This window comes from Hoplias malabaricus, chromosome 4, assembly GCF_029633855.1.
Source record: "Hoplias malabaricus isolate fHopMal1 chromosome 4, fHopMal1.hap1, whole genome shotgun sequence".
In the NCBI taxonomy this organism is placed as follows: Eukaryota; Metazoa; Chordata; class Actinopteri; order Characiformes; family Erythrinidae; genus Hoplias; species Hoplias malabaricus.
Genome location: NC_089803.1, coordinates 1,642,422 through 1,662,973, shown reverse-complemented (window position 1 = coordinate 1,662,973; position 20,552 = coordinate 1,642,422). Strand labels below are relative to the sequence as shown.

General features: G+C 42.1%; 1 protein-coding gene across 1 annotated transcript; it reads right to left on the bottom strand.

Annotated features, from left to right (window-relative positions):
* Nucleotides 1-1,748: 1,748 nt before the first annotated feature.
* Nucleotides 1,749-7,458, bottom strand: LOC136694265 (zinc finger protein 154-like). Its single transcript, XM_066667681.1, has 2 exons — nt 7,187-7,458; nt 1,749-3,194 (listed from the first exon to the last, which is right to left on the bottom strand). The coding sequence occupies exon 2, from the start codon at nt 3,083-3,085 to the stop codon at nt 2,789-2,791; it is 297 nt and encodes a 98-aa protein (XP_066523778.1). The 5' UTR covers nt 3,086-3,194; nt 7,187-7,458; the 3' UTR covers nt 1,749-2,788.
* Between the last annotated feature and the right edge of the window lie 13,094 nt (nt 7,459-20,552).

Here is a 20,552-nt window from a genome sequence, read left to right as displayed (position 1 = left end):
GAGTTTGGGGTGGTCATTTCAAACCATGTTTTGTCCATTTTGTGGGAGTCATTTTAGCCGGTTGGCACGCTTTTGTTTTTCATGTGGGAAGTCTTTAGACTTTTTAAAAGAGCAAAATGAAGGAGATGCACAGGCGAGGTCTAAACCACCTGTAAATGTTACCGAAAGTAAGAGGACTCTAAACACTAGCTAACTTATCTTAGGTAGAGATGTTAATTGTTTTTCGAAATTTAATGCACAAGTTAATTGTTTGTTTACCATTGGAAAAAGGCTGCTAACTTTTGAGGCCAGCTTCGCAGAACAATGGGGAGGGGGTAATGTTTAATCTCTACGGGAAACATGCTAGCTTTGAGGGAGTTGTGCCGAGTTTGGCGCCCCTGCCAAGAGAACACCCTCTTGGAAGCGTGCTTACAACGTCTATAGGAACGTCCAATGATCACTTTCATTTTAGTCATCAGTGAAGGAAATCGTGCTTATCAGTAGCTCACTGCGGTTAAGCCAGCCGCCATTTGAGAAAACACGGTTAAACTAGCCACACGTTAGATTTATGTGCGCACATACTAGTGACTGAACTGTAATACTCAATGTGCGTGAAGACCTGAAAGCAAACCCTTCATCAAAGTAACCCATTTAAAAACATGGTAGCACACAATATTAAATGGTTGTTTGATTTATGTGACTTACTTTTAAAGGATGTTAGAATATTACAACTGAAGGTCAACACCAGACATAACACTGAAAACTGATATATTGTTTTAAACTTTGAAAACAAACACAATATATCTCATTGTGGATTTTAGATCCTTTTAGATCCACTACATTATCTATGTTCTTTGTGTGGTTTGACCAGCTTACCATTAAAAGGAGAAGACAAATACAATGATTGTTGATAGTTGATCAGAATATTTTTTTAGATGTTGTACAGACACGATGTGACATCTGTAAACAGTGGAATGCCTCCACACTTAAAAATAATGGTTCTACAAGGGTTCTTTATTTAAAGGATATTACTACTAATGTATTTTTGTCTAAGGATTTAAGGAGTACCCACCTTTTTTTTATTTTAATGCACTTGGACATTGAATTATACTACTGAATAAAATCTGTACTTACCCACTGTATTTTGTCTTCTCCTTTTGGTAAGAGCATAGATAACGTAGTGGATGTAGAAGAGTACAAGGAGATATATTAAGTTTTCGAAGTTTAAAACAACACATCAATTTTCAGTGTTATGGCTGATGTTGACCTTTCAGTTGTAATATTCTAACATCCTTTAAAAGTAAGAGTTACATAAATCAAAGAACCATTAAATGATGTGTGCTATCATGTTTTTACAATGCTGAAGACAAACAAACAAATGTTACTTTAATTTTTATATTATATATTTTATAATCGCACCTGCTGAATGTAGAAGAACTGCTCTGTCCTACTTTAATGTTATCCGGGAGGGCAGTGAATTGTTTGATGATGTCTGAATCAATTTGATATTAACAAATTATATAGCTATACTCTTCTGGAAAAAAAAAATTATTGATTTTATGCTCTTCTTTAAAATGTCTTCTATCATTTACAAAAGTGAGAATGGTGATGCTCGTGAATATCCACACAATAAATAAAGAAATAAAGTAACAAACAAGCAAGATGTGTCCTTGCGACCTTTAAAAAGTAAATCTAAAAAATATATTTTTTTTTCGATCAAAATATGACTCAAGTGACGCTTGTGGATTAAAAACAGTTTAATATCCTACAGAGGGCAAACCAAAAGCATAAACATGAAAGTCTGAAGTCAAGCCAAAAATACAAACAAACAATCAAACACATCCAAAGGGCAAATCCAAAAAGAAAAATAGAAACAATAGAAAAGCTCTGAATGCACAGATAAGGCAATACTCTTAAACAATCTTAACCAACACTGTATTTAAATACTCTGTCTAATGAGCATGAAGGAGAAACAGGGGTGATTGATATTCAGGAGATTTGGAACAGTGAAAAGATCTCAGATAAGTGGAGGTGGTCATGTGATACTGCTGAGGATTCTGGGAATACCATCCTTCATGTTCATTTTTAGTGAGAGTCCAGAGAGTCATCAGATGATCATAGGATGGGAATCATTAGAGCTAGATACACATTATTATAATGTTTGTACTCAGGACACTGTAATATCACCTGAGTGACTCTACTATAGACATAGATACAATATGGAAATAGACCAAATCATTATAATTCAACGGTTTTGAACTTAGTTATAATAAATGCTTTTCCACGGCACACTTGTCTTGCTGCAGTGATAAGCAGGCATGCCCTTCATGGCGATCAGAATGAGGAAAACAGTCTGTCTGGATGTGTGCTGAGGCCCTGGTAGCACAGCCCCGTGACTCCTGTGCTCCGTGAGACTAATAGCTTCATCAACACTGATCTTTCCCCTTCCAAGGGTATACAGTCCAGCCCCAGAAATAGGGAGGAATGGTGATGTTCAATAGGGTGTTGTATAGCTCAATAGGGTGTTGTATTGTCTCTATTTGGAGCACAGTGAAACACAACAATGACAGTGTGAACGAGAGGGTAAATAGGACCTGTAATAATTAATTCTGGGGTCACATCTTGAAAATAAAAATAAAAGTTCCATAAACAGTCCATGGAATCTGGTATCACACAGTTCAATCAGACATCTCCAAATTCCCAGGCACTACACATTTCAGCTTTAAGGATATTTTTACATTAAATGTGACCCAATACAGTAATTAAATCCAAATCTCTGAAGGTAGTTCCTCACTCAGTGCTACCGCTTCTATTCTGGGTGAATGCAGTGATGTTTCTGGACAGAACTCTGACGACTAAAACTCATCCCACACTCTGAACAGTGATACGGTTTCTCTCCTGTGTGAATGCGCTGGTGTTTTTGGAGATTACCCTGTTCAGTAAAACTCTTCCCACACTCTCCACAGTCATAAGTTTTCCGTTTGTTTTCACTTGTCTGAGATTTCCTGTTGGATGTGTGAGTGTGGGGAGTATCCAAGGATGTTTTCTGAGAACTGGAGCTTCTGTCCTCCATATCCTCACATTTAATCCCTCCTGATCTCAACATTGTGTTATATTCCACTTGGAAATGTTTCTTGATGCACCTGTGGAAAAACTCTGGAACTTTCTTGAACAACAGGAGCCAGAGAATGTATCCAAAGAGATGGTCTTCTGTCCTGGAAGACAATAAACAAAGATAAATTAGTTAAACTCTCTCTCCCTGTTGGTGACCAATATTCTCCTGAATTTATAGTCAGTTCCACCTGAAGTACTGCTACTGAAACAGCAAAAAATAAGTCAGTGTTGACAACTCATGGTGCAGGAATAGAGCAACATCTAGGGCTGGGCAATATAAGTGCAAATCAATATCACGATTAATTGTACATTTTACCACGATTGCAATTAATGAACGATTACTTTACAGGAGAAGCGCCTCAACTGCACACAGGGGGCACTCACGAACACCCTTGTTGAGGATAATAAAAGAATTTGGACACCTTTAGGCACATTTAGGTGGGCACGCACAAAACGAGGGCTGCGAGGGTGCAAGTGGTATTTAAATGTTAACTGGTAACAGGTCAGCTCAGAGTGGCAGATGAGGAGTGGCTTGTTATAAACACAGTTCAAATGGCAGTGTCTTATGATGGTATGAGGATGCATTAGTGCACATGGCATGGGTGACTTGCACATCTCTGAAGACACGTTAATGCTGAATTACAAGTTTTGAAACAGCATGCTGCCATTCAGGCATTGATTTCTGGGAAAAGCCTTGTTTATAAGACAAGGACAATCCACATTCTGCATGCATTACAACAGCATGACTGCTAAACAAATCCAATACCCACTGAAAACAACTGGCGCATTATGAAATGAAAAAATATGCAGCTGAAATCCTATAACATGCAAGAATCGGAAAACAGTTCCCTTTCAGAACTACCACAACTAGTCTCCTCAGTTCCCAGAGGCTTACAGCGTGTGATTAAAATAAGAGATGAGGCAACACACTAATAAACCCGTCCTAACATTTTGTAACTTGATGTTGGCATCAAATTCAAAATGACCTAATATTTTTCAAAGAACAAACTTTATCCATTTCAAACTTTAGAATGTAATTTTTGTGCTATTTGAAATTAAATAGATGTTTTAAGTAATTTGCCTATCTGAAATACTTCCATATGTATGCCTACTGTTCTGTCTGCTGATGCTTTGCTGTAAAAAGTTTTACAATGTGCCAGAGTGTAGAGACCTGTAAGAAACAAAGTACACACGCTGATTGATTTTATTCAATATATTCAAAATAAATGCATGAAAAATGCTTTTTCTACACTCCTGACAAATGAGTGTGGGTGTTGGAGCACAACATTTTCAATAATAATAATAATAATAATAATGAAAGTGTGGTCTGTGATTGCACAGTAAATTCACCAGTGAGGTGAAAGCGGGGAACTGTCTCAGCGAAGGCGGGGGACGCCGCCTTTGCTGAGACAGGAGCAGGTGTGGAAGCCGCCTTCCCAGGGACAGGAGCGACTGTGGAAGCCGCCTTCACGGGGACAGGAGCGGCCGTGGAAGCCGCTTTCTCGGGGACAGGAGCGGCTGGGTTCACCGCTTTCACAGAGACAGGAGCGGCAAGGTTCGCCGCCTTCACAGGGGCAGGAGCGGTTGGAGGTGCTGCGCACACTGGAGCAGCAGCGGTAAGCAGTCCTGCAATGACGTCCTCAGGGACAGGGGATCCTGCAGCAACGTCCTCGGAAGTATGAGCTTGTGCTGCTCGCAGGGTCACGAGTCGACTCCTCCTGAAGGCGCTGAGCGACAGTGGCGTGAATGTGCTGAAGCCGGCTACTCTATTCCGCAGCTGCCTCTAAAACATACCGCACAGGATCTCTGGGGCCTGTATGGAATGGCCTCCGGCGAATAGCATACCTCACGAAAGGACTGTCTGTGTTTGCTGCGTCCTTATATTGATAAGTCATTCTGTCAGGATCGCGGGGCGGACTGACGGAGGTGGACGCACTTGCTAAAACACAGACGTTTATTTACAAGAAAAGAACAAATCAAACACAAACTGACTTGAGGGTAAACATGACGACTGATAAATGAAAGGACTAGAAACAACAACATGAAACGAGGAAACAAAACAAGGAACAACTGACTAGGACTTTAGAACACGACTAGGAAATGGAACAACACGACTTGTAATAGGAACAACACAAAACAAATGACCGATGAAAGGAAGTGACACAAGGGAACTTAAATACATGAACAGACGAGACACACCTGAAACAGATAACGAGGACAGCGGACAAGGAGGCGGAACAAAGGCAGAGACATGGACAACAACAAACAGAGCCATGTGCTGAGAGAGCACATGGCGGGGAAAACAGACATGACAGGACGAGGGTGTGACAAATATATTTATTTTGTTCACTACATCAGAGGTGATTGCTCTAAGACTGCAAGGGAAGCTCAGCTTCCCCTAAAATGTAAAAAAATAAGTGATCAAATATATACTATTATGTGTACATGTAATTGAATAAATATGAACTCAACTTTAGTTCAGAATCAGCTTCTTATCACTGGTAACGACAGACTTTCCTCTCAATCATTCCCGCAGTGATTTAAACAGTGAGTTCAATAGCAAAGCAGCGAACCGAGACGAGTCATTGAATAAATGCTGGGCTTTGTCCCGCCCATCGGACGCTCAGCGTCTCTGGAGGTCTATGGGGCAGTGGGCTGGCCTCGGCTGGCCCGGACGCTCAGCTTCTGCATGATGATTGGATGATCTGTCTGAGGCTGAATCCCTTTTTGATTCACAGCGAAATGAGCGAATCAGCGATCCTTTGGTGTAGAGATCCGAGGGAGCATTACATTTTCATTCTGTTCTGAGTTGAACCGGAGACTTTCTTAAACCTCTTAGCGGTATTTCTTTGTTAAAAACGACTAGTGACAAATTGAGCTTCTATTTCTGGTGGGGGTTTTTTTTGTAGCTGCTTGTGTTTGGGGACTGACTTCTATCACTCTTTCTGACTTCTATCGCAGTTTCTGACCAGCGGGTGCTGAGCCCCTCCACCGTCACAAAGCACTCACAGGCGGACACACTTCACATGGGCCAAGGCCGTTTAAGCAGCCTAGCTCTGCTGGCCATTGAGAGGACACTAGTCAAGTCCCTGGAAAGACGCCTTGTTGGTACGACAGGGGTACAGATCATTTTCTTAAAAAGGAACGGAGGGTAGAATTTACGTATAAATAAACCGACACATTTTATGATGTAGGCCAAAATTGAGCTTCCCCTCCTTGAAAGACCAGCATCCGCCACTGCAATACATAATATATTTAATGATATTTTAAATAATATTTTATTGAAATATTTGTTTATAAATACTTTTATGCATATATTTACATAACACACATATGAGAAGGAGAGTCCGTCACATTTCTTGGGAGAGTCAGAAAAGATATTTTACTTTTACATGTGGGACTTTTTTCTCCGGGTGCTCCGGTTTCCTCCCACGGTCCAAAAACACACGTTGGAAGGTGGATTGGAGACTCAAGTGTCCGTAGGTGTGAATGTGTGTCGTGCTGTGAAGGATTGACGCCCCTCCAGGGTGTGTTTCTGCCTTGCACCCAATAATTCAGACAATGAATTTGTGAATATGGGACTTTTTCGTTACTTTGAAGTATTGTTTATGCCTAAGTGTGCTGAAGAATTAAATGTCCAGGTTTTTTACACTACCTGAATTGTATTTATTTTTTTACACTTTGAGGTTCTTATTTGTCTTATATATGCACATTATCACACACAAAACTGACAGTTTGTAGCATTCTCTTTTATGGGGAGTGTAATCACAGTTTCTGATGTTTTTAAGTATGTTATTACATTAAAACTGCATCTTATTAAATTCACAGTTCTTGATGATAACCACAGCCTATGGTTGAATTAATGTAAGCCACTTGGCACTGATTCAATGTTCATTAAACCAAAAGCAACCATAAATCAATCATAAGGAATGGTTGATTTTATGTTGGTTTTGTGTTGTAAATTCATCATAACGTGGAACCAATATGAAATCAACATAAAATCAATGTGCACAAATACATTAATTCTGACCTCGGAGATCAGTGCTGATTCAACCATTAAGACGATGAAAAAATAAACGTTGATTCAACATACTTTTGCTCTCTGGGACCGTTCCGAGGCTGATCATAACCAGCCCCGCAGTCTGCAGCGTCTCGCCTTGGATGTGGGCGTCTGGGCGCTCCCCGCCTCGCGTCTCCAAGCGTCAGCAGTTCCACTCTCACTCGGTCAGGCAGCTGCTCCGTTGTTCACATCGCTCACAATGGTTCAATTCCCCAGCTCACTCCGCCGCTACGCCAAGTCCAGCCCCTTTCCTCCGTTTCCTACAGCTAAGCACTAGCTCCTCACGCTCTGTAAGGTTCCGTCGTTATTGCCTCTCCGTTCTCTCCTGCCTTCCCTCGCTCCTTTCCGCTCTTTCTTACGGTTTACTCCAACTGCTTAAAAACAAAAGTCTCCTCCTCCCAAAGTCAGTTCATTTAACCGAGCGAGGAGTCGTTCCCTATTGGTCAAGTCTGCAATTGGAGGTAACAGCAGGAGGCAAGCAATGTATGAAAAAGAACCAAGAACAATAAAAAATAAATATACAGCCCACCACCAATAACATTCACACATTAACACAATAACACTCAATAATTTAAACACCCAAAACCACACAAGCTCCACCACAAAATAAACCCAAACACACAATAATAAACTGCTTTTTCCCCAACACCTGCGCAGCTGTTTGTGAAGGTAACACTTCCATTTCAGGTCAATCTCACAGCTACCATTTGGCCCTCGATCACAGGACGTTTTGGACTGAGACTGAGACGCTCATGTTCCAGTGTGAGCTCCACATCTTCAGTTCTCTCCACTGTTGTGAGGAAACCCTCACCCTTTAAGACCCTGGGGGACACCTCAGTGATGACGTACACAACAGCAGTGTGCACTTCAGAGGACGGTTCATTCCAGGTTTGGAGTCTCACTCCACCATCGTTCACAGCAGCTCCAGTTTATCTCCGTCTTTGGAGCATTTCTAGAATCACAGTAGGAGTTGGATCTCTGCGTGGCGACTGGCGAGCGGAAGTGGCGAGTTGAGTGGCGACAGAGCTCGCCAGTTCTTCACCAGTTTTATCAGTGGTCTCTCACCAGTTTTATTGGTGATCTCAACTGAAGCAGCGGCTCTCCGCTGTTTAAATACCATTATATTGAAATTGCCAGTTCTGTAAAATTTAGAAACATTAAAAATTGCTTTCTTATTATTGTTCAGCAATGTGACTATGGCCACAATTCTGCACGCGCGCGGATATTTTTGAGGGAGCAAGAAGGTTTCTGCACGCGTGATGTCTTTGACCAGCGCGCTCGCTACACACTTACAGCCATTACAAAGTGCCTCATCAAATTACAAAGGTAATTTCTGATTGGATGGTTTGACCGCCAAGTGGGAAGGACATACAGGCCGGAGAACAGTAAATAGGTGGATACCAGTGAGTGGAAGGTTATGGTTAGGGGGAAATCTGTCAATGCCCTCTGAACGGCAACAGACCAGTACATCATAGCCAGTCATTTTATTTTATAATCATTGAATTGGCAACATTGTAGAGTTTTTATCTGTTTTTATTCTTGTATTTACCTTGATTAACTGAGTCAGCAACGTAGCTGATATGCCAAAAACAATGTCACTGATAAAAATGGCGAGAGAAAACTGATAAAACTGGCGAGAGAACATCTGATAAAACTGGTGAGAGATCACTGATAAAACTGGTGAGAGAACACTGATAAAACTAGCGAGAGAACATCTGATAAAACTAGCGAGAGAACACTGATAAAACTGGCGAGAGAACATCTGATAAAACTAGCGAGAGATCACTGATAAAACTGGCGAGAGAACACTGATAAAACTAGCGAGAGAACACTGATAAAACTTTCGAGGAACTGGCGGAGAGCCGCTGATGCAGTTGAGATCTCTAATAAAACTGGCGAGAAATCACTAATAAAACTGGCGAGGAACTGGCGGAGAACCACTGGTTCAGTTGAAATCACCAATAAAGCTGGCGAGAGATCACTAATAAAACCGGCGAGAGTCGCTGATGCAGTTGAGACCACTGATAAAACTGGCTAAGAACCGCTGGCGAATTGTACGCCACTAATAAAACTGGCGAGGAACTGGCGAGCTCTGTCGCCATTCAACTCGCCACTTCCGCTCGCCAGTCGTCACGCAGAGATCCAACCCCCTCTCTAGAATCATCTTTAACATCTCCACTACAGCGAGTGACTTTTGGAGAACAGTGAGTACAAACAGCAGCAGACGATGGCCGTAACTTCCTCTAAACCCTTCGCTCATGTCCCAGATTAAGAGTTCATGTCGGTGAAGAGGTCAGTGGCAGCAGAAAGTCACTGGTTAGGAAGACGGTCAGAACACTTAGAAATGTGCTGGATACATCAGTGCTGTGTGTGTGCAGTGTGTTTAGTGTGGACCCTCAGTGTGAACAGTATCAATAACACACTACTGTATGTAGGAGTGTGAACAGGATTCACAGTCCTGCTTTTACTGTGTGTGCTGTGGTTTGTTGGTGGAGCGTGTCACTGTGACACAGAAGAGAAAGACAAGACTGTTTCTCTACAAGGAAATAATGAGGAATCAGAAATGTACAAAGACAGATTACAGTCCGATAGAAAGCAGGCCTTAGAGAAAAGTATCCACACAGTGCAGTCTGGAGAATTCCAGCTCAGTCTTTCTACTCCTCCTGATGTTCCTGTCTGTCTGGCCCCACATTCTCACCCACATCAGAACGGAGACACTCCCCTTGAAGGAAAGACTCTGTGGGAACGTCTTCACCAGGCTCTGCAGGCGTCTGCGCTGACGTCCTCACACGCTGCGTCCACAGCAGTCAGCAGGTGGTCTGAGTGTGTGTCTGTGATCAGAAACCTTCCACCCCCAGAGTAGAGCTCCTCCACAGTATTAATAAAATAAATCAGTAAAAACACTGAGACTGAGAGCATCCAGCAGACTGCGTCTTGTTCCAGAGGATCACATTGATCCTTCACTCAGACTTGTTCTGGACCACTGTCCTACGTCCATCAGCAGAATGGTACAGTGTGTCCCCTTCTCGTCCTCCTCTGTGGATGCTGAGGGAGCCAGGATTCAGTGTTTGTGATTCAGCAGTAGATGCCGTGTCAGCTGTTGTTCTTCTATTTACACAGAGGTGTGTGTGAACCTCTGTGTGTGTCTCTACACTTTCCACTGCCAGAGGAAATACAACCTCAGCAAATAAACAAGGTTTCTGTGTGAGAGGCACAATATTGTATGTGTTCACCTAGAATTTTAACATCAATCATATTCTATAAACCTCAGGCCCGTCCACACAGATCTGTTTATTTTTAAACAAAGGTTTGTGTCTGTGTTTTCCTCCCATCACAGGAACACAGCGTTGTACGTCACTAACTGAAAACAGAGGTTTTCTAAACGCTCTCCAAGGTGAAGGTTTGTGAAGACGCTGCTGTCTCTGTTCTTGTGTGGACGAGGAAAACTCATCTTTTCTGAAACGCTGATGTCAAACAGCGTCTGTCTTTGTCTGAAACTCACACAGATCCTCACTCCCTCTACAGTGAACTACATCAGTCACAAACTACACTATACACACACAGCTCCTCGCTCCCTCTACAGTGAACTACATCAGTCACAAACTACACTGTGCACACACAGCTCCTCGCTCCCTCTACAGTGAACTACATCAGTCACAAAATACACTGTACACACACAGCTCCTCTCTCCCTCTACAGTGAACTACATCAGTCACAAACTACACTGTACACACACAGCTCCTCGCTCCCTCTACAGTGAACTACATCAGTCACAAACTACACTGTACACACACAGCTCCTCGCTCCCTCTACAGTGAACTACATCAGTCACAAACTACACTGTACACACACAGCTCCTCGCTCCCTCTACAGTGAACTACATCAGTCACAAACTACACTGTACACACACAGCTCCTCGCTCCCTCTACAGTGAACTACATCAGTCACAAACTACACTGTACACACACAGCTCCTCGCTCCCTCTACAGTGAACTACATCAGTCACAAACTACACTGTACACACACAGCTCCTCGCTCCCTCTACAGTGAACTACATCAGTCACAAACTACACTGTACACACACAGCTCCTCTCTCTCTGTACAGTGTACTACATCACACCACCCCCCGCTGCAGCACTGAGTGACTGGAATGTGCCCCGACCTGTCTCTCTCTCTCTCTCTCTCTGTCTCTCTTTCTCTTTCTCACTCTCTCTGTGTAAAGAAATGAAAGGTCAGTGGTTCCTAGCTGAGTGTGGACTGAAGAAGAGTGTGTTGGTTCAGTGATGATGTCTCATCACTTTTCTACAGTGTAGGTTACTTTGATGCTTTGTGAGCTCCTTGTGGATCATGTCTTTTGCTGTAAGATGTAACTATGTAAATATCAGTCCTCCTGTAACAGCTGAACTAAACCTGGGGTTAAACAGAGTCACTTTAACTGACGGCAGGTGTGAACTGACTGCTATTGAACATGAGTCTGAATGTGATTGGTTCATTCTGAACACATCTCCAGTTACACAACCACATTGATTGGTCCAGTAACACGTGACTCCGCCCCCTTTACCTGTAAACAACCTGCAGCTCTTCCTGCTGTGCAGGTGTAATACAGTCCAAACCAGATTTTAAAGAGAATGTGAATGTGCAGCAGTGGTGTGTGTGTGTGAAAATCATAACCAGAGAAAACACACAGTTTAAATTCTGTACTTTAACTTAATGACCTGATGATGTGTGTGTGAAGATCTGGGTTTTCTGTTGAAGTGTATTGTATTGTCCATATTTGCATATGTTTCTGAATGTCTGAGACTGAGGGGGGATTCTGCAAAACAGAGAGAAGTCTGCATGCATAGATGAGATGTAATTGACAGATTTGAGCATGATCTAGTCTCTGGCTAAACATCCAATCTGGACATATGTGGTATCATGTGAATCGTAAGAACCTGAAGTTTAACAATTATCAAAAAATTGTGGAACTTTTATTACTGTGTGATTGCAGCCTCTGCTTAAATAGAGATGTGCAGCTTGCCTTCGAAACATTGCATAACAAACAGCTGTAACTAAAAAATGCTTTAGCCATAAGTTATGAAAATGCTCAAGCTCCTTTCCCATGGTCTTCAGAATATATCTATCTCATCTTGCTGGTACTGCAACTCTAGATGGCGGTGTAATTAATTAATAAATTATGCAACCAGTTGCAGTCTAATTGTAGCGCCCGCTTTCTGTGCAATGTGGTCACATTTGGCACACTACTTCAGAGTAATGACATACATATGTGTACCAAGTTCTGTTTGATTTGGGCAAAGATTGTTTGAGTCATAGCTCAAAGAGGTAATTTATAGTTATCATTATTGAGATGTAATGGTCTGGGTTCACTTATAGGCTGCATAAGAATATTTCTCAGATTAGGGTTCCTTTAATTGAATTCTATGTATAAGATACATTACATTTTTCTTTTAAAAGAAAAGCTTGGCCACAGGTTGACTAATGGCCTCATTTATTAAGATAAAATACTTCCTTCGTTCATCTTTCCATGAAGAATTATAAATGTGATTTTTATAAATGTGAGTTATCGTCTTGGCACGGTCTGTTCTGATTTAAGCTGTATTAGGGGTGTGTTCTCTCTGTGGCTGCATGGGTTTCCTCCGGGTGACTGTCTGTGAGGAGTGTGGTGTGTTCTCCCTGTGTCTGAGTGGGTTTCCTCTGGGTGACTGTCTGTGAGGAGTGTGGTGTGTTCTCCCTGTGTCTGAGTGGGTTTCCTCCAGGTGCCCCGGTTTCCTCCCACGGTCCAAAAACACATGGTGATAGGTGATGGATTGGCGACTCAAAAAGTGTCCATAGGTGTGTGTGTGTATGTGTTGCCCTGTGAAGGACTGGCGCCCCCTCCAGGGTGTATTCCCGCCTTGTGACCAATGATTCCAGGTAGGCTCTGGACCCACCGCGACCCTGAACTGGATAAGGGTTACAGATAATGAATGAATGAATGAATGTTCTCATTAGCCTCATCAGCTCCACTACTTCCACTTCCCCTCACTCACACACTCTTTGTGAAGCATTGCCAGTAGTTTCTGCTTCCTAAGCCTTCTCTGAACTGTGTCTTCCTGCTGATTGATCTCTGCCTGCGCCTTGACTCTGGATTTTGGGGTTAATCTGTTAATTTACAAAAAAAGAGCTGCAAAAGCAGGTGCATATTACACTACAGCCCCCAGAGACTACGATGGCAATGTACTTTATTAAAGCAGCACTAGGTAGTGTTTTTAACTTAAAATTACAGCTTCGCCATCACTGTGCTGCTCCACTGAGCTGTAACAGGGAGAATAGAGACTCTGTCGCTGCTCCTCTGGGCTCAGCACTGCAGAAACTGCACTATGTAACTGTTAAACTAATATTGTACTGTGATATTTCCACAGATGTTCTGCTCTACTCGTCTTTTCCCTGTAGATCTGCAGGTGAAGATGCTGCTGGGTTTGTGACAGCGCTGCTCCACGAAGGCCTCTCTTCCCTCTCAGCTCCATGTGCTCTTCATAACGATATTCACACCAGAAAACCTCCTCACACACACACACACACACACACACACACACACACACACACACTAACGTCACCAGAAATGTTTAGAAATGTGTGTGTGTGTGAGTCAGTCGTCATGAAGAGCTCATGTAGGAGTGATGTAGCCTCTAAACAGTGTCCTACAGTAAAGAGTTCCCCACCGTTCTCCTACATCACTCATAAACCCAACACTAATCCCTAATATTGTCTCATTAATGTGTGTGATAATATCTGTGTGTGTTTCTGGACCGGTCTGTAACCGAATGATTTCTATAATGTAACGGACCTTGTGTCTGAGCTCATTAGAGCTGCACTTTATGATCATTTTAATAACTATTAGTCTGCTGATTTGTTTTCTATCAATTACAAAAGACTGATTATTCTACAGAGCGCTGGAGTCCTGCAGTGTGTTCAGTTGGATTGGGATTAGTGTTGAAACTGACACTGAGGCACAAACAGCGCCACCTAGAGTATTTTTCAGCAGCTGCCACTGGTTCAGATGAAGGTGAAAGTAATAGAAATCCTTCTGTAAATATAGTTTCTACCAAACACTGTCTGGAATCAGAAAAATAATCCTAAATCCATGTGTAGAAGGATGTTGTAGATATTCTCTCTGACGCTGTAGAAGTTGCTCACTCTGAGAGTCTTCTGCTTGAATGTAGAGTCTGATCTCACTGGGATCAGCTTTGGGAGATGGGAACACACACATCTGGCTGTAGAGCCTCTGTGAATAAAACTGAGGGTCCACACCACCATGCACAAGGCCCACTGAGATCATTCTGAACACACTCCTGTGTACAGCGCTAACACACACCAACACACACGTTCCAATCTGTTGATGACACACACACTTTTCCAGAATAAATAAAGAAGAGAGAACATAGTCCATATATAAAATGTACACAGGGGGAACTCAGCTTGTGAACGGAAGATAACCATTTCTTCCAGTCAGGCCCTTCAATAATACGAGAACTATGTGTGTGTCTCATAAGGAGCCTGAGAAACTCTCTTTAGGGCCCCCCCTCATCCACTGCTCCTCACCTGTTCCATTAATATCTGGGACAATATCGTCCAGTTTGACGTGGTAAAGGATCATTCTCCGTGTGTTATTATTAGTGCTGCTAGTGGATTTCCTCCACCATTAACAAGAGGCTACTGTTGGTGGACACAAGTCTGTCAGACCGTGATGAGCAGCGCTGGGCAGTTCAGCTCCGTGCTTTAGGATCATACTGAGCTTCTTCTTCAAACTCTACAGCGCAGTATCTTCTCCGCTTCACCACGTCCTCTTTAGCGCTGTTGTGGAGAAACGTTAATGTTGAAGCTCTGAAGAGAGAGTTCAGCTTGTGGATCACAGACAGAAAGTCCATTCTCTGTAGAAGAGAACATGTTGTAGTGGGAAACGGCTCGGAGAGTCCTTTATTACTGCTTCAGAGACGCCCCGAAATGAATGGGAGTGAATGGAGAGCTGCTCTCGAATGGTCCTCTCTCGTAGCTCCGCAAACCTGGGCCTGGGTTATTCTCCCCGGATCAGCGCTGTTTATATGGGCTCCTGTCTCTTTAAAGACTTCACTCACACACACACACACACACACACACACACAGAGACACGCCCCCTCGGTGACGTAGAGAGGAGAAAGCGAAAGTAGATTTACCCCTTCACCGTTTTACGGAGAGAGAGAGAGAGAGAGAGAGAGAGAGAGAGAGATAAAGAATGCAGATTTAACGGTGAGTAACTTCATTGTTTTCTTCTTTATCTAACACCCCCCCCCAACACACACACACACACACACACACACACACACACACAGGGGAACATTAAAGCTGTGAGGTTTACAGTGAGTCTAAATCAGTGAAGTCTAAAAACACTCGGGCTGTTTCGGGCCGATTACACCACGCCGAGCCCGAGTCTCATCGGCTTCCGTTTAAATCCAGGTCCGGTTCCACTCCCCTCAGTTGTTCTCACAATCTTGCGCTCTATGAGCAACACAGTCGACACCATAAGAGCTTATAGCACGAACTGTAATGAATTCCGCGAAGCGTCTTGACGTTTTACCGAAAGCTGGTTACAGCCGGTGATGTCTGATTCGTGTTTTGAAATCTCCGGGTTTACGCTCGTACGATCAAACAGTGACGCAGACTCGGGGAAGACGCGAGGAGGAGGCATATGCGTTTACACAAACGATCTTTGGTGCGGGCGGTACTCTGTGAAATATAAGAAGTGTGATCCACACGTGGAAATACTGGGAACGACTTTAAGACCGTTTTACTCACCCAGAGAGTGTGGGTGTATTTAACTCTTTGTGGTGTGTGTTCCTCCCAGCGGTAAAGCTGCTAAAGCCGCTAACACCATTGCTGACTTTGTTCATGAGCTACAACTTAAACATCCCGATGCTCCAGCAATAGTAGTTGGAGACATGAATCAGTGTCACCTGGACTCCGTGTGTTGTCTGGCTTTGAACGATATGTAAAAAATCAAACCAGGAAAAACAACATTCTGGACAAGTGTTTTGTAAATATTAAGAATGCTTACATTTCAAAAAGCAGACCTCCTACACCCAGTTCAGATCATAATGTGATTCATATTATTCCAGTGTATAAGACAAGATTTAAGAGAAGTAAACCTGAAAAGAAAGTCATAAGAAGTTGGACAGATGAGAATAAGGAACAGCTTGGAGCATGTTTTGATTGATGACTGATTGGAGCGCGTTTCAAGACGGCTCTTTAAATGAAAGGATAACTGTCACTAATGATTATATTAACTTCTGTGTACAGCTGTTAGTTCCTACAAAAGAAATTAAAATCTGTCCAAATAATAAATGATACGTAACCAAGGATATTAAAGGAACTATAAACAAAAGGAGCCTGGCCTTTAATAATAAAGACATAGTAATACTTCGACAGACAGATAAAGAACTAAGAATTAAATTAAGAGAAGCACAGACAAGGTTTAGAAAACACATTTAAAACTAATAACTCTAAAGAGGTGTGGGACACGTGAACTCAGTGACAGGTACGCTGTCCTCTAATAAACCCACTGTAACAGATAATGATTTTAAGTTTGCTAATGATTTAAACACTTATTTTACAAGATTCGATTTGTCTGATAGCTCTGAGAAATGTAATCAAGTTCTTACAAACATTCAGCTAGAACCTTCAGACAGAAGTAAGATCACTGTTGATGAAGTTAGAAAAATAGTTAAAGCCACTAACACCAAAAAATCAGAGGGGTCCAGAGAGGTGTAGTCCTTTTATTAAACAAAAACTAAACAACAGAGCTGACACCAGCTTGGCCACCAGTATTTAAACTCTCAACTGATACACACACAGTCCCAACAGCATGGGAAACTTCACATATAAAACCACTGCCTAAGATTCAATGTCCAAAAGAATACAAAGATGTTAGACCCATAGCTTTAACGTCTGTGATCATAAAGACTCTAGAGAGACTTTAGCTCAAACATCTGTAAACTACTTGTACTAATGAGAAATTAGATCCATTTCAGTTTCCATATGAAACAGAGTGTATCACGGAAGACGCTGTTGCTACATTAGTTCATATTATTACCAAACATCTAGATAAACCTCATACGTCTGTGAGAGCACTCTTTCTGGATTATTCATCAGCCTTTAACACACTACAACCCAATATTCTACTTTTTAAAATGTCTCGTCTGAGAGTGAACCCTTATTTGATTCACTGGTACGACTCTTTTCTTACAAATAGAGTCCAGCTGGTTAAAGTGAACAGGACTCTTTCTTCTGCCATTTTCACCAGTGCTGGTGCACCTCAGGGCTGCGTGAGTTCTGCTTTGCTTTTTTCTTTATACACAGATGATGGCCGTTCAACTACAAATAATCAGTATGTTTTAAAATACTCAGATGATACTGTCTTGTTAACACTATTAAATGACACGGACAGCCCTGACCTGCACCAACAGGGGGTTAATAAGGTGGTCACGTGGAGCAAAACTAATGATCTAGACATCAACACAAAGAAAATAAAAGACATTCTGTTTGGCCCAAAATCAATACTCGCAAATCCCACCATTATCAGTGATGAAATGACTAAACAGGTGCAGTCTTATAAATATCTTGGTGTAATGATTAATGCCACTCTATTATGGAGACATCATATTGACTACATCTGTAAAAAAATGAAAAAGAGGTTTATTTTCTTTGTCGTCTCCGCTCTTTTGGAGCTGCTCAGCAGATACTCCTACTGTTTTACACTGCTGTTATTCTGTGTCACGGCTGCGCAGGGAGGATGAGGAGACGGACGTAAACGCAAGGAATTTTATTAACACAGACAGAATCAAAACAAACATGGGTAGATACATGGAAACTAGACAAGACTAAACTATGAATTAACCAAAGACAGACGAGAGACAGCCATGAACCGGGGTAGACATGTGAGACACACAAAAACAGAGTTAACACACATCTACGCACACAACATCAGACGAAAGAGCACTCAAACCACATGGGTATATAAGGACAAGACAAAGGAGGAACACCTGGAGACAATAATGAGAGAGAGGCAGGACTAAGGTGGGGCTAGGGCGGAACAAGGGCGGAGACAGGAACAACAACAAACACGGCCATGTGCTACATGAGCACAGGGTGGGGAAAACAGACAGGACTGGGCCAGGATGTGACATTCTGAGTGTTCTGCAGTATTGTAACGCTGTGTGGTACAGCTGTTTATCTACATCTGTAAGGTCTGGATTGAAACACTTGATCAAAATCTGTTCAAAGATTGTGGGTCAGTCCCTAGAAAGCCTGGATGAAGCCGCTTATTATAACAACACAATGCGGCTGGCAAAAAAAAACATAGTTTCTGACACTAATCATGTTTTGAACAGTGAATATGTCCTTCTTCCATCTGGACGATGATACAGTGTTCCACTCTTTAATAAGTTTAGACTGAAACATTCTTCTGTACATCAGTCAATTCTTAAACTGAACAAAGAGCTTAATTCACATCTATGAAAGCTGTTTTAATACGAGAAATTATTATTATTATTATTATTATTATTATTATTATTATTATTATTATTATTAGGGCGGCACGGTGGTGCAGCAGGTAGTGTCGCAGTCACACAGCTCCAGGGGCCTGGAGGTTGTGGGTTCGATTCCCGCTCCGGGTGACTGTCTGTGAGGAGTTGGTGTGTTCTCCCTGTGTCTGCGTGGGTTTCCTCCCACAGTCCAAAAACACACGTTGGTAGGTGGATTGGCGACTCAAAAGTGTCCGTATGTGTGAATGTGTGTGTCTGTGTTGCCCTGTGAAGGACTGGCGCCCCCTCCAGGGTGTATTCCCGCCTTGCGCCCAATGATTCCAGGTAGGCTCTGGACCCACCGTGAACCTGAAATGGATAAGGGTTACAGATAATGAATGAATGAATTATTATTATTATTATTGTTATTATAATTATTGTAAGGTTAATGTACTGTGTCTCAATAGAGCTACTGTTTCTATGCAAGAAAAATTTCAGATCTTGGATCTGACAACAAAGAATTATCTATCTATCTATTACATATTGGTCCTTTAAGACTTTTGCTGCTCAAACATGAAGTTACTCTGAAACACACCGTGTTTACAGTGGAGTAAAAATGACTTGTTAAAGATAATGATGACTACCTTTAGGATTCTGATGATATCTCTGTAAATTAAAGTGTAGAATGGTTTAAATGTACTTTAATATAAACAGTGATGTAACTACAGTGGAACTAACTGAAAGGTAATTCACTGGTAGGTCCAACAGGAAAGAGAGAGCTGACTGTGGGTAACGTTAGTCTTCCACAGCGTTTTCTCACGCCCAGATATGAGTGAGAGTTACAAACACAATCCCTGAATCTCCACTCTATAATGAAGAAGAGTCACCTCACAACCAAACGATAAAATGAAAGACTGATAACTGACCCGTTATTTTTATCCGGTTTGTTTTTTTTTTATTATTATTCCGCGTTTCCTTGTCCGCTTAACTAGTCTCGCAGTTTTCGAGCTATTGACTCCGTTCCACCTGGAAATCGTGCGTCCTATAGCGACGATGTGGGCTTGTATACAGCTTTCCAATACCCACACTCGTTCGTCCGCTACACTCGTTTTTCGCTCCGTTTTTCCCCAGTCATTTCTATGGAATTAATTTTCAAAGCGCTCTTACTCTGTCATTTTTCAAGCTACAGACACGGAATTTCAGACAGTCGGACCCGGGCGTACCGGGTCCCATCACCTCAGTTTTCGGACCTCTTGCACTTATCCTTCTCTTTCTATTCCTCTTTCAAAATCCCTCCATTCATTTCAATGGGAGGCTCTTAGAGTGGGGTGATGTCATACACTGTAGGTTCTCTGACCGAAAACCGTTTATTCACTTTTCAGCCGAACAATTCGCCATAACGTCCTCATACTTTCACCTAGAAACTTCATTTAATTTTAAATGGTAGAGAAACTTGTCCTTTCTAGCATCTGTAAATTTGAAGATTATTGAAAATACGTTTTTTGAGTTATGAATTTTTGTTCGGCACTAGGGACGGTTTCGGCTCCCATAGAGTTCAATGTATTTTTAGAGCGGCTCAGAGTGCGGTTTCTAAATTTTTCTCCTGTTTTTAACTCGTCATAACGTTCAATTCTCCTTTAATCTGCATATTGTTTATACCATATTGATCCCCAGACTCTCCTTGTCGCAATGGTATATACGGTTAAGTGATGTGGGGAAATGTTTCTGAGCTATAAGCATTTGTTCGGAGGGTGGGTAAGCTCCCATAGGAACGCATTGAAATCATTTTTTTTCTTTTTCAATTTTCTGCTGAACATTTCACCATAACTTCCTTATACTTTCACCTACAGACTTCATTTAAATTT

Excerpts from the sequence above, each read along its gene's own strand:
- LOC136694265 (XM_066667681.1), bottom strand. The coding sequence starts at position 3,085 with ATGTTGAGATCAGGAGGGATTAAATGTGAGGATATGGAGGACAGAAGC.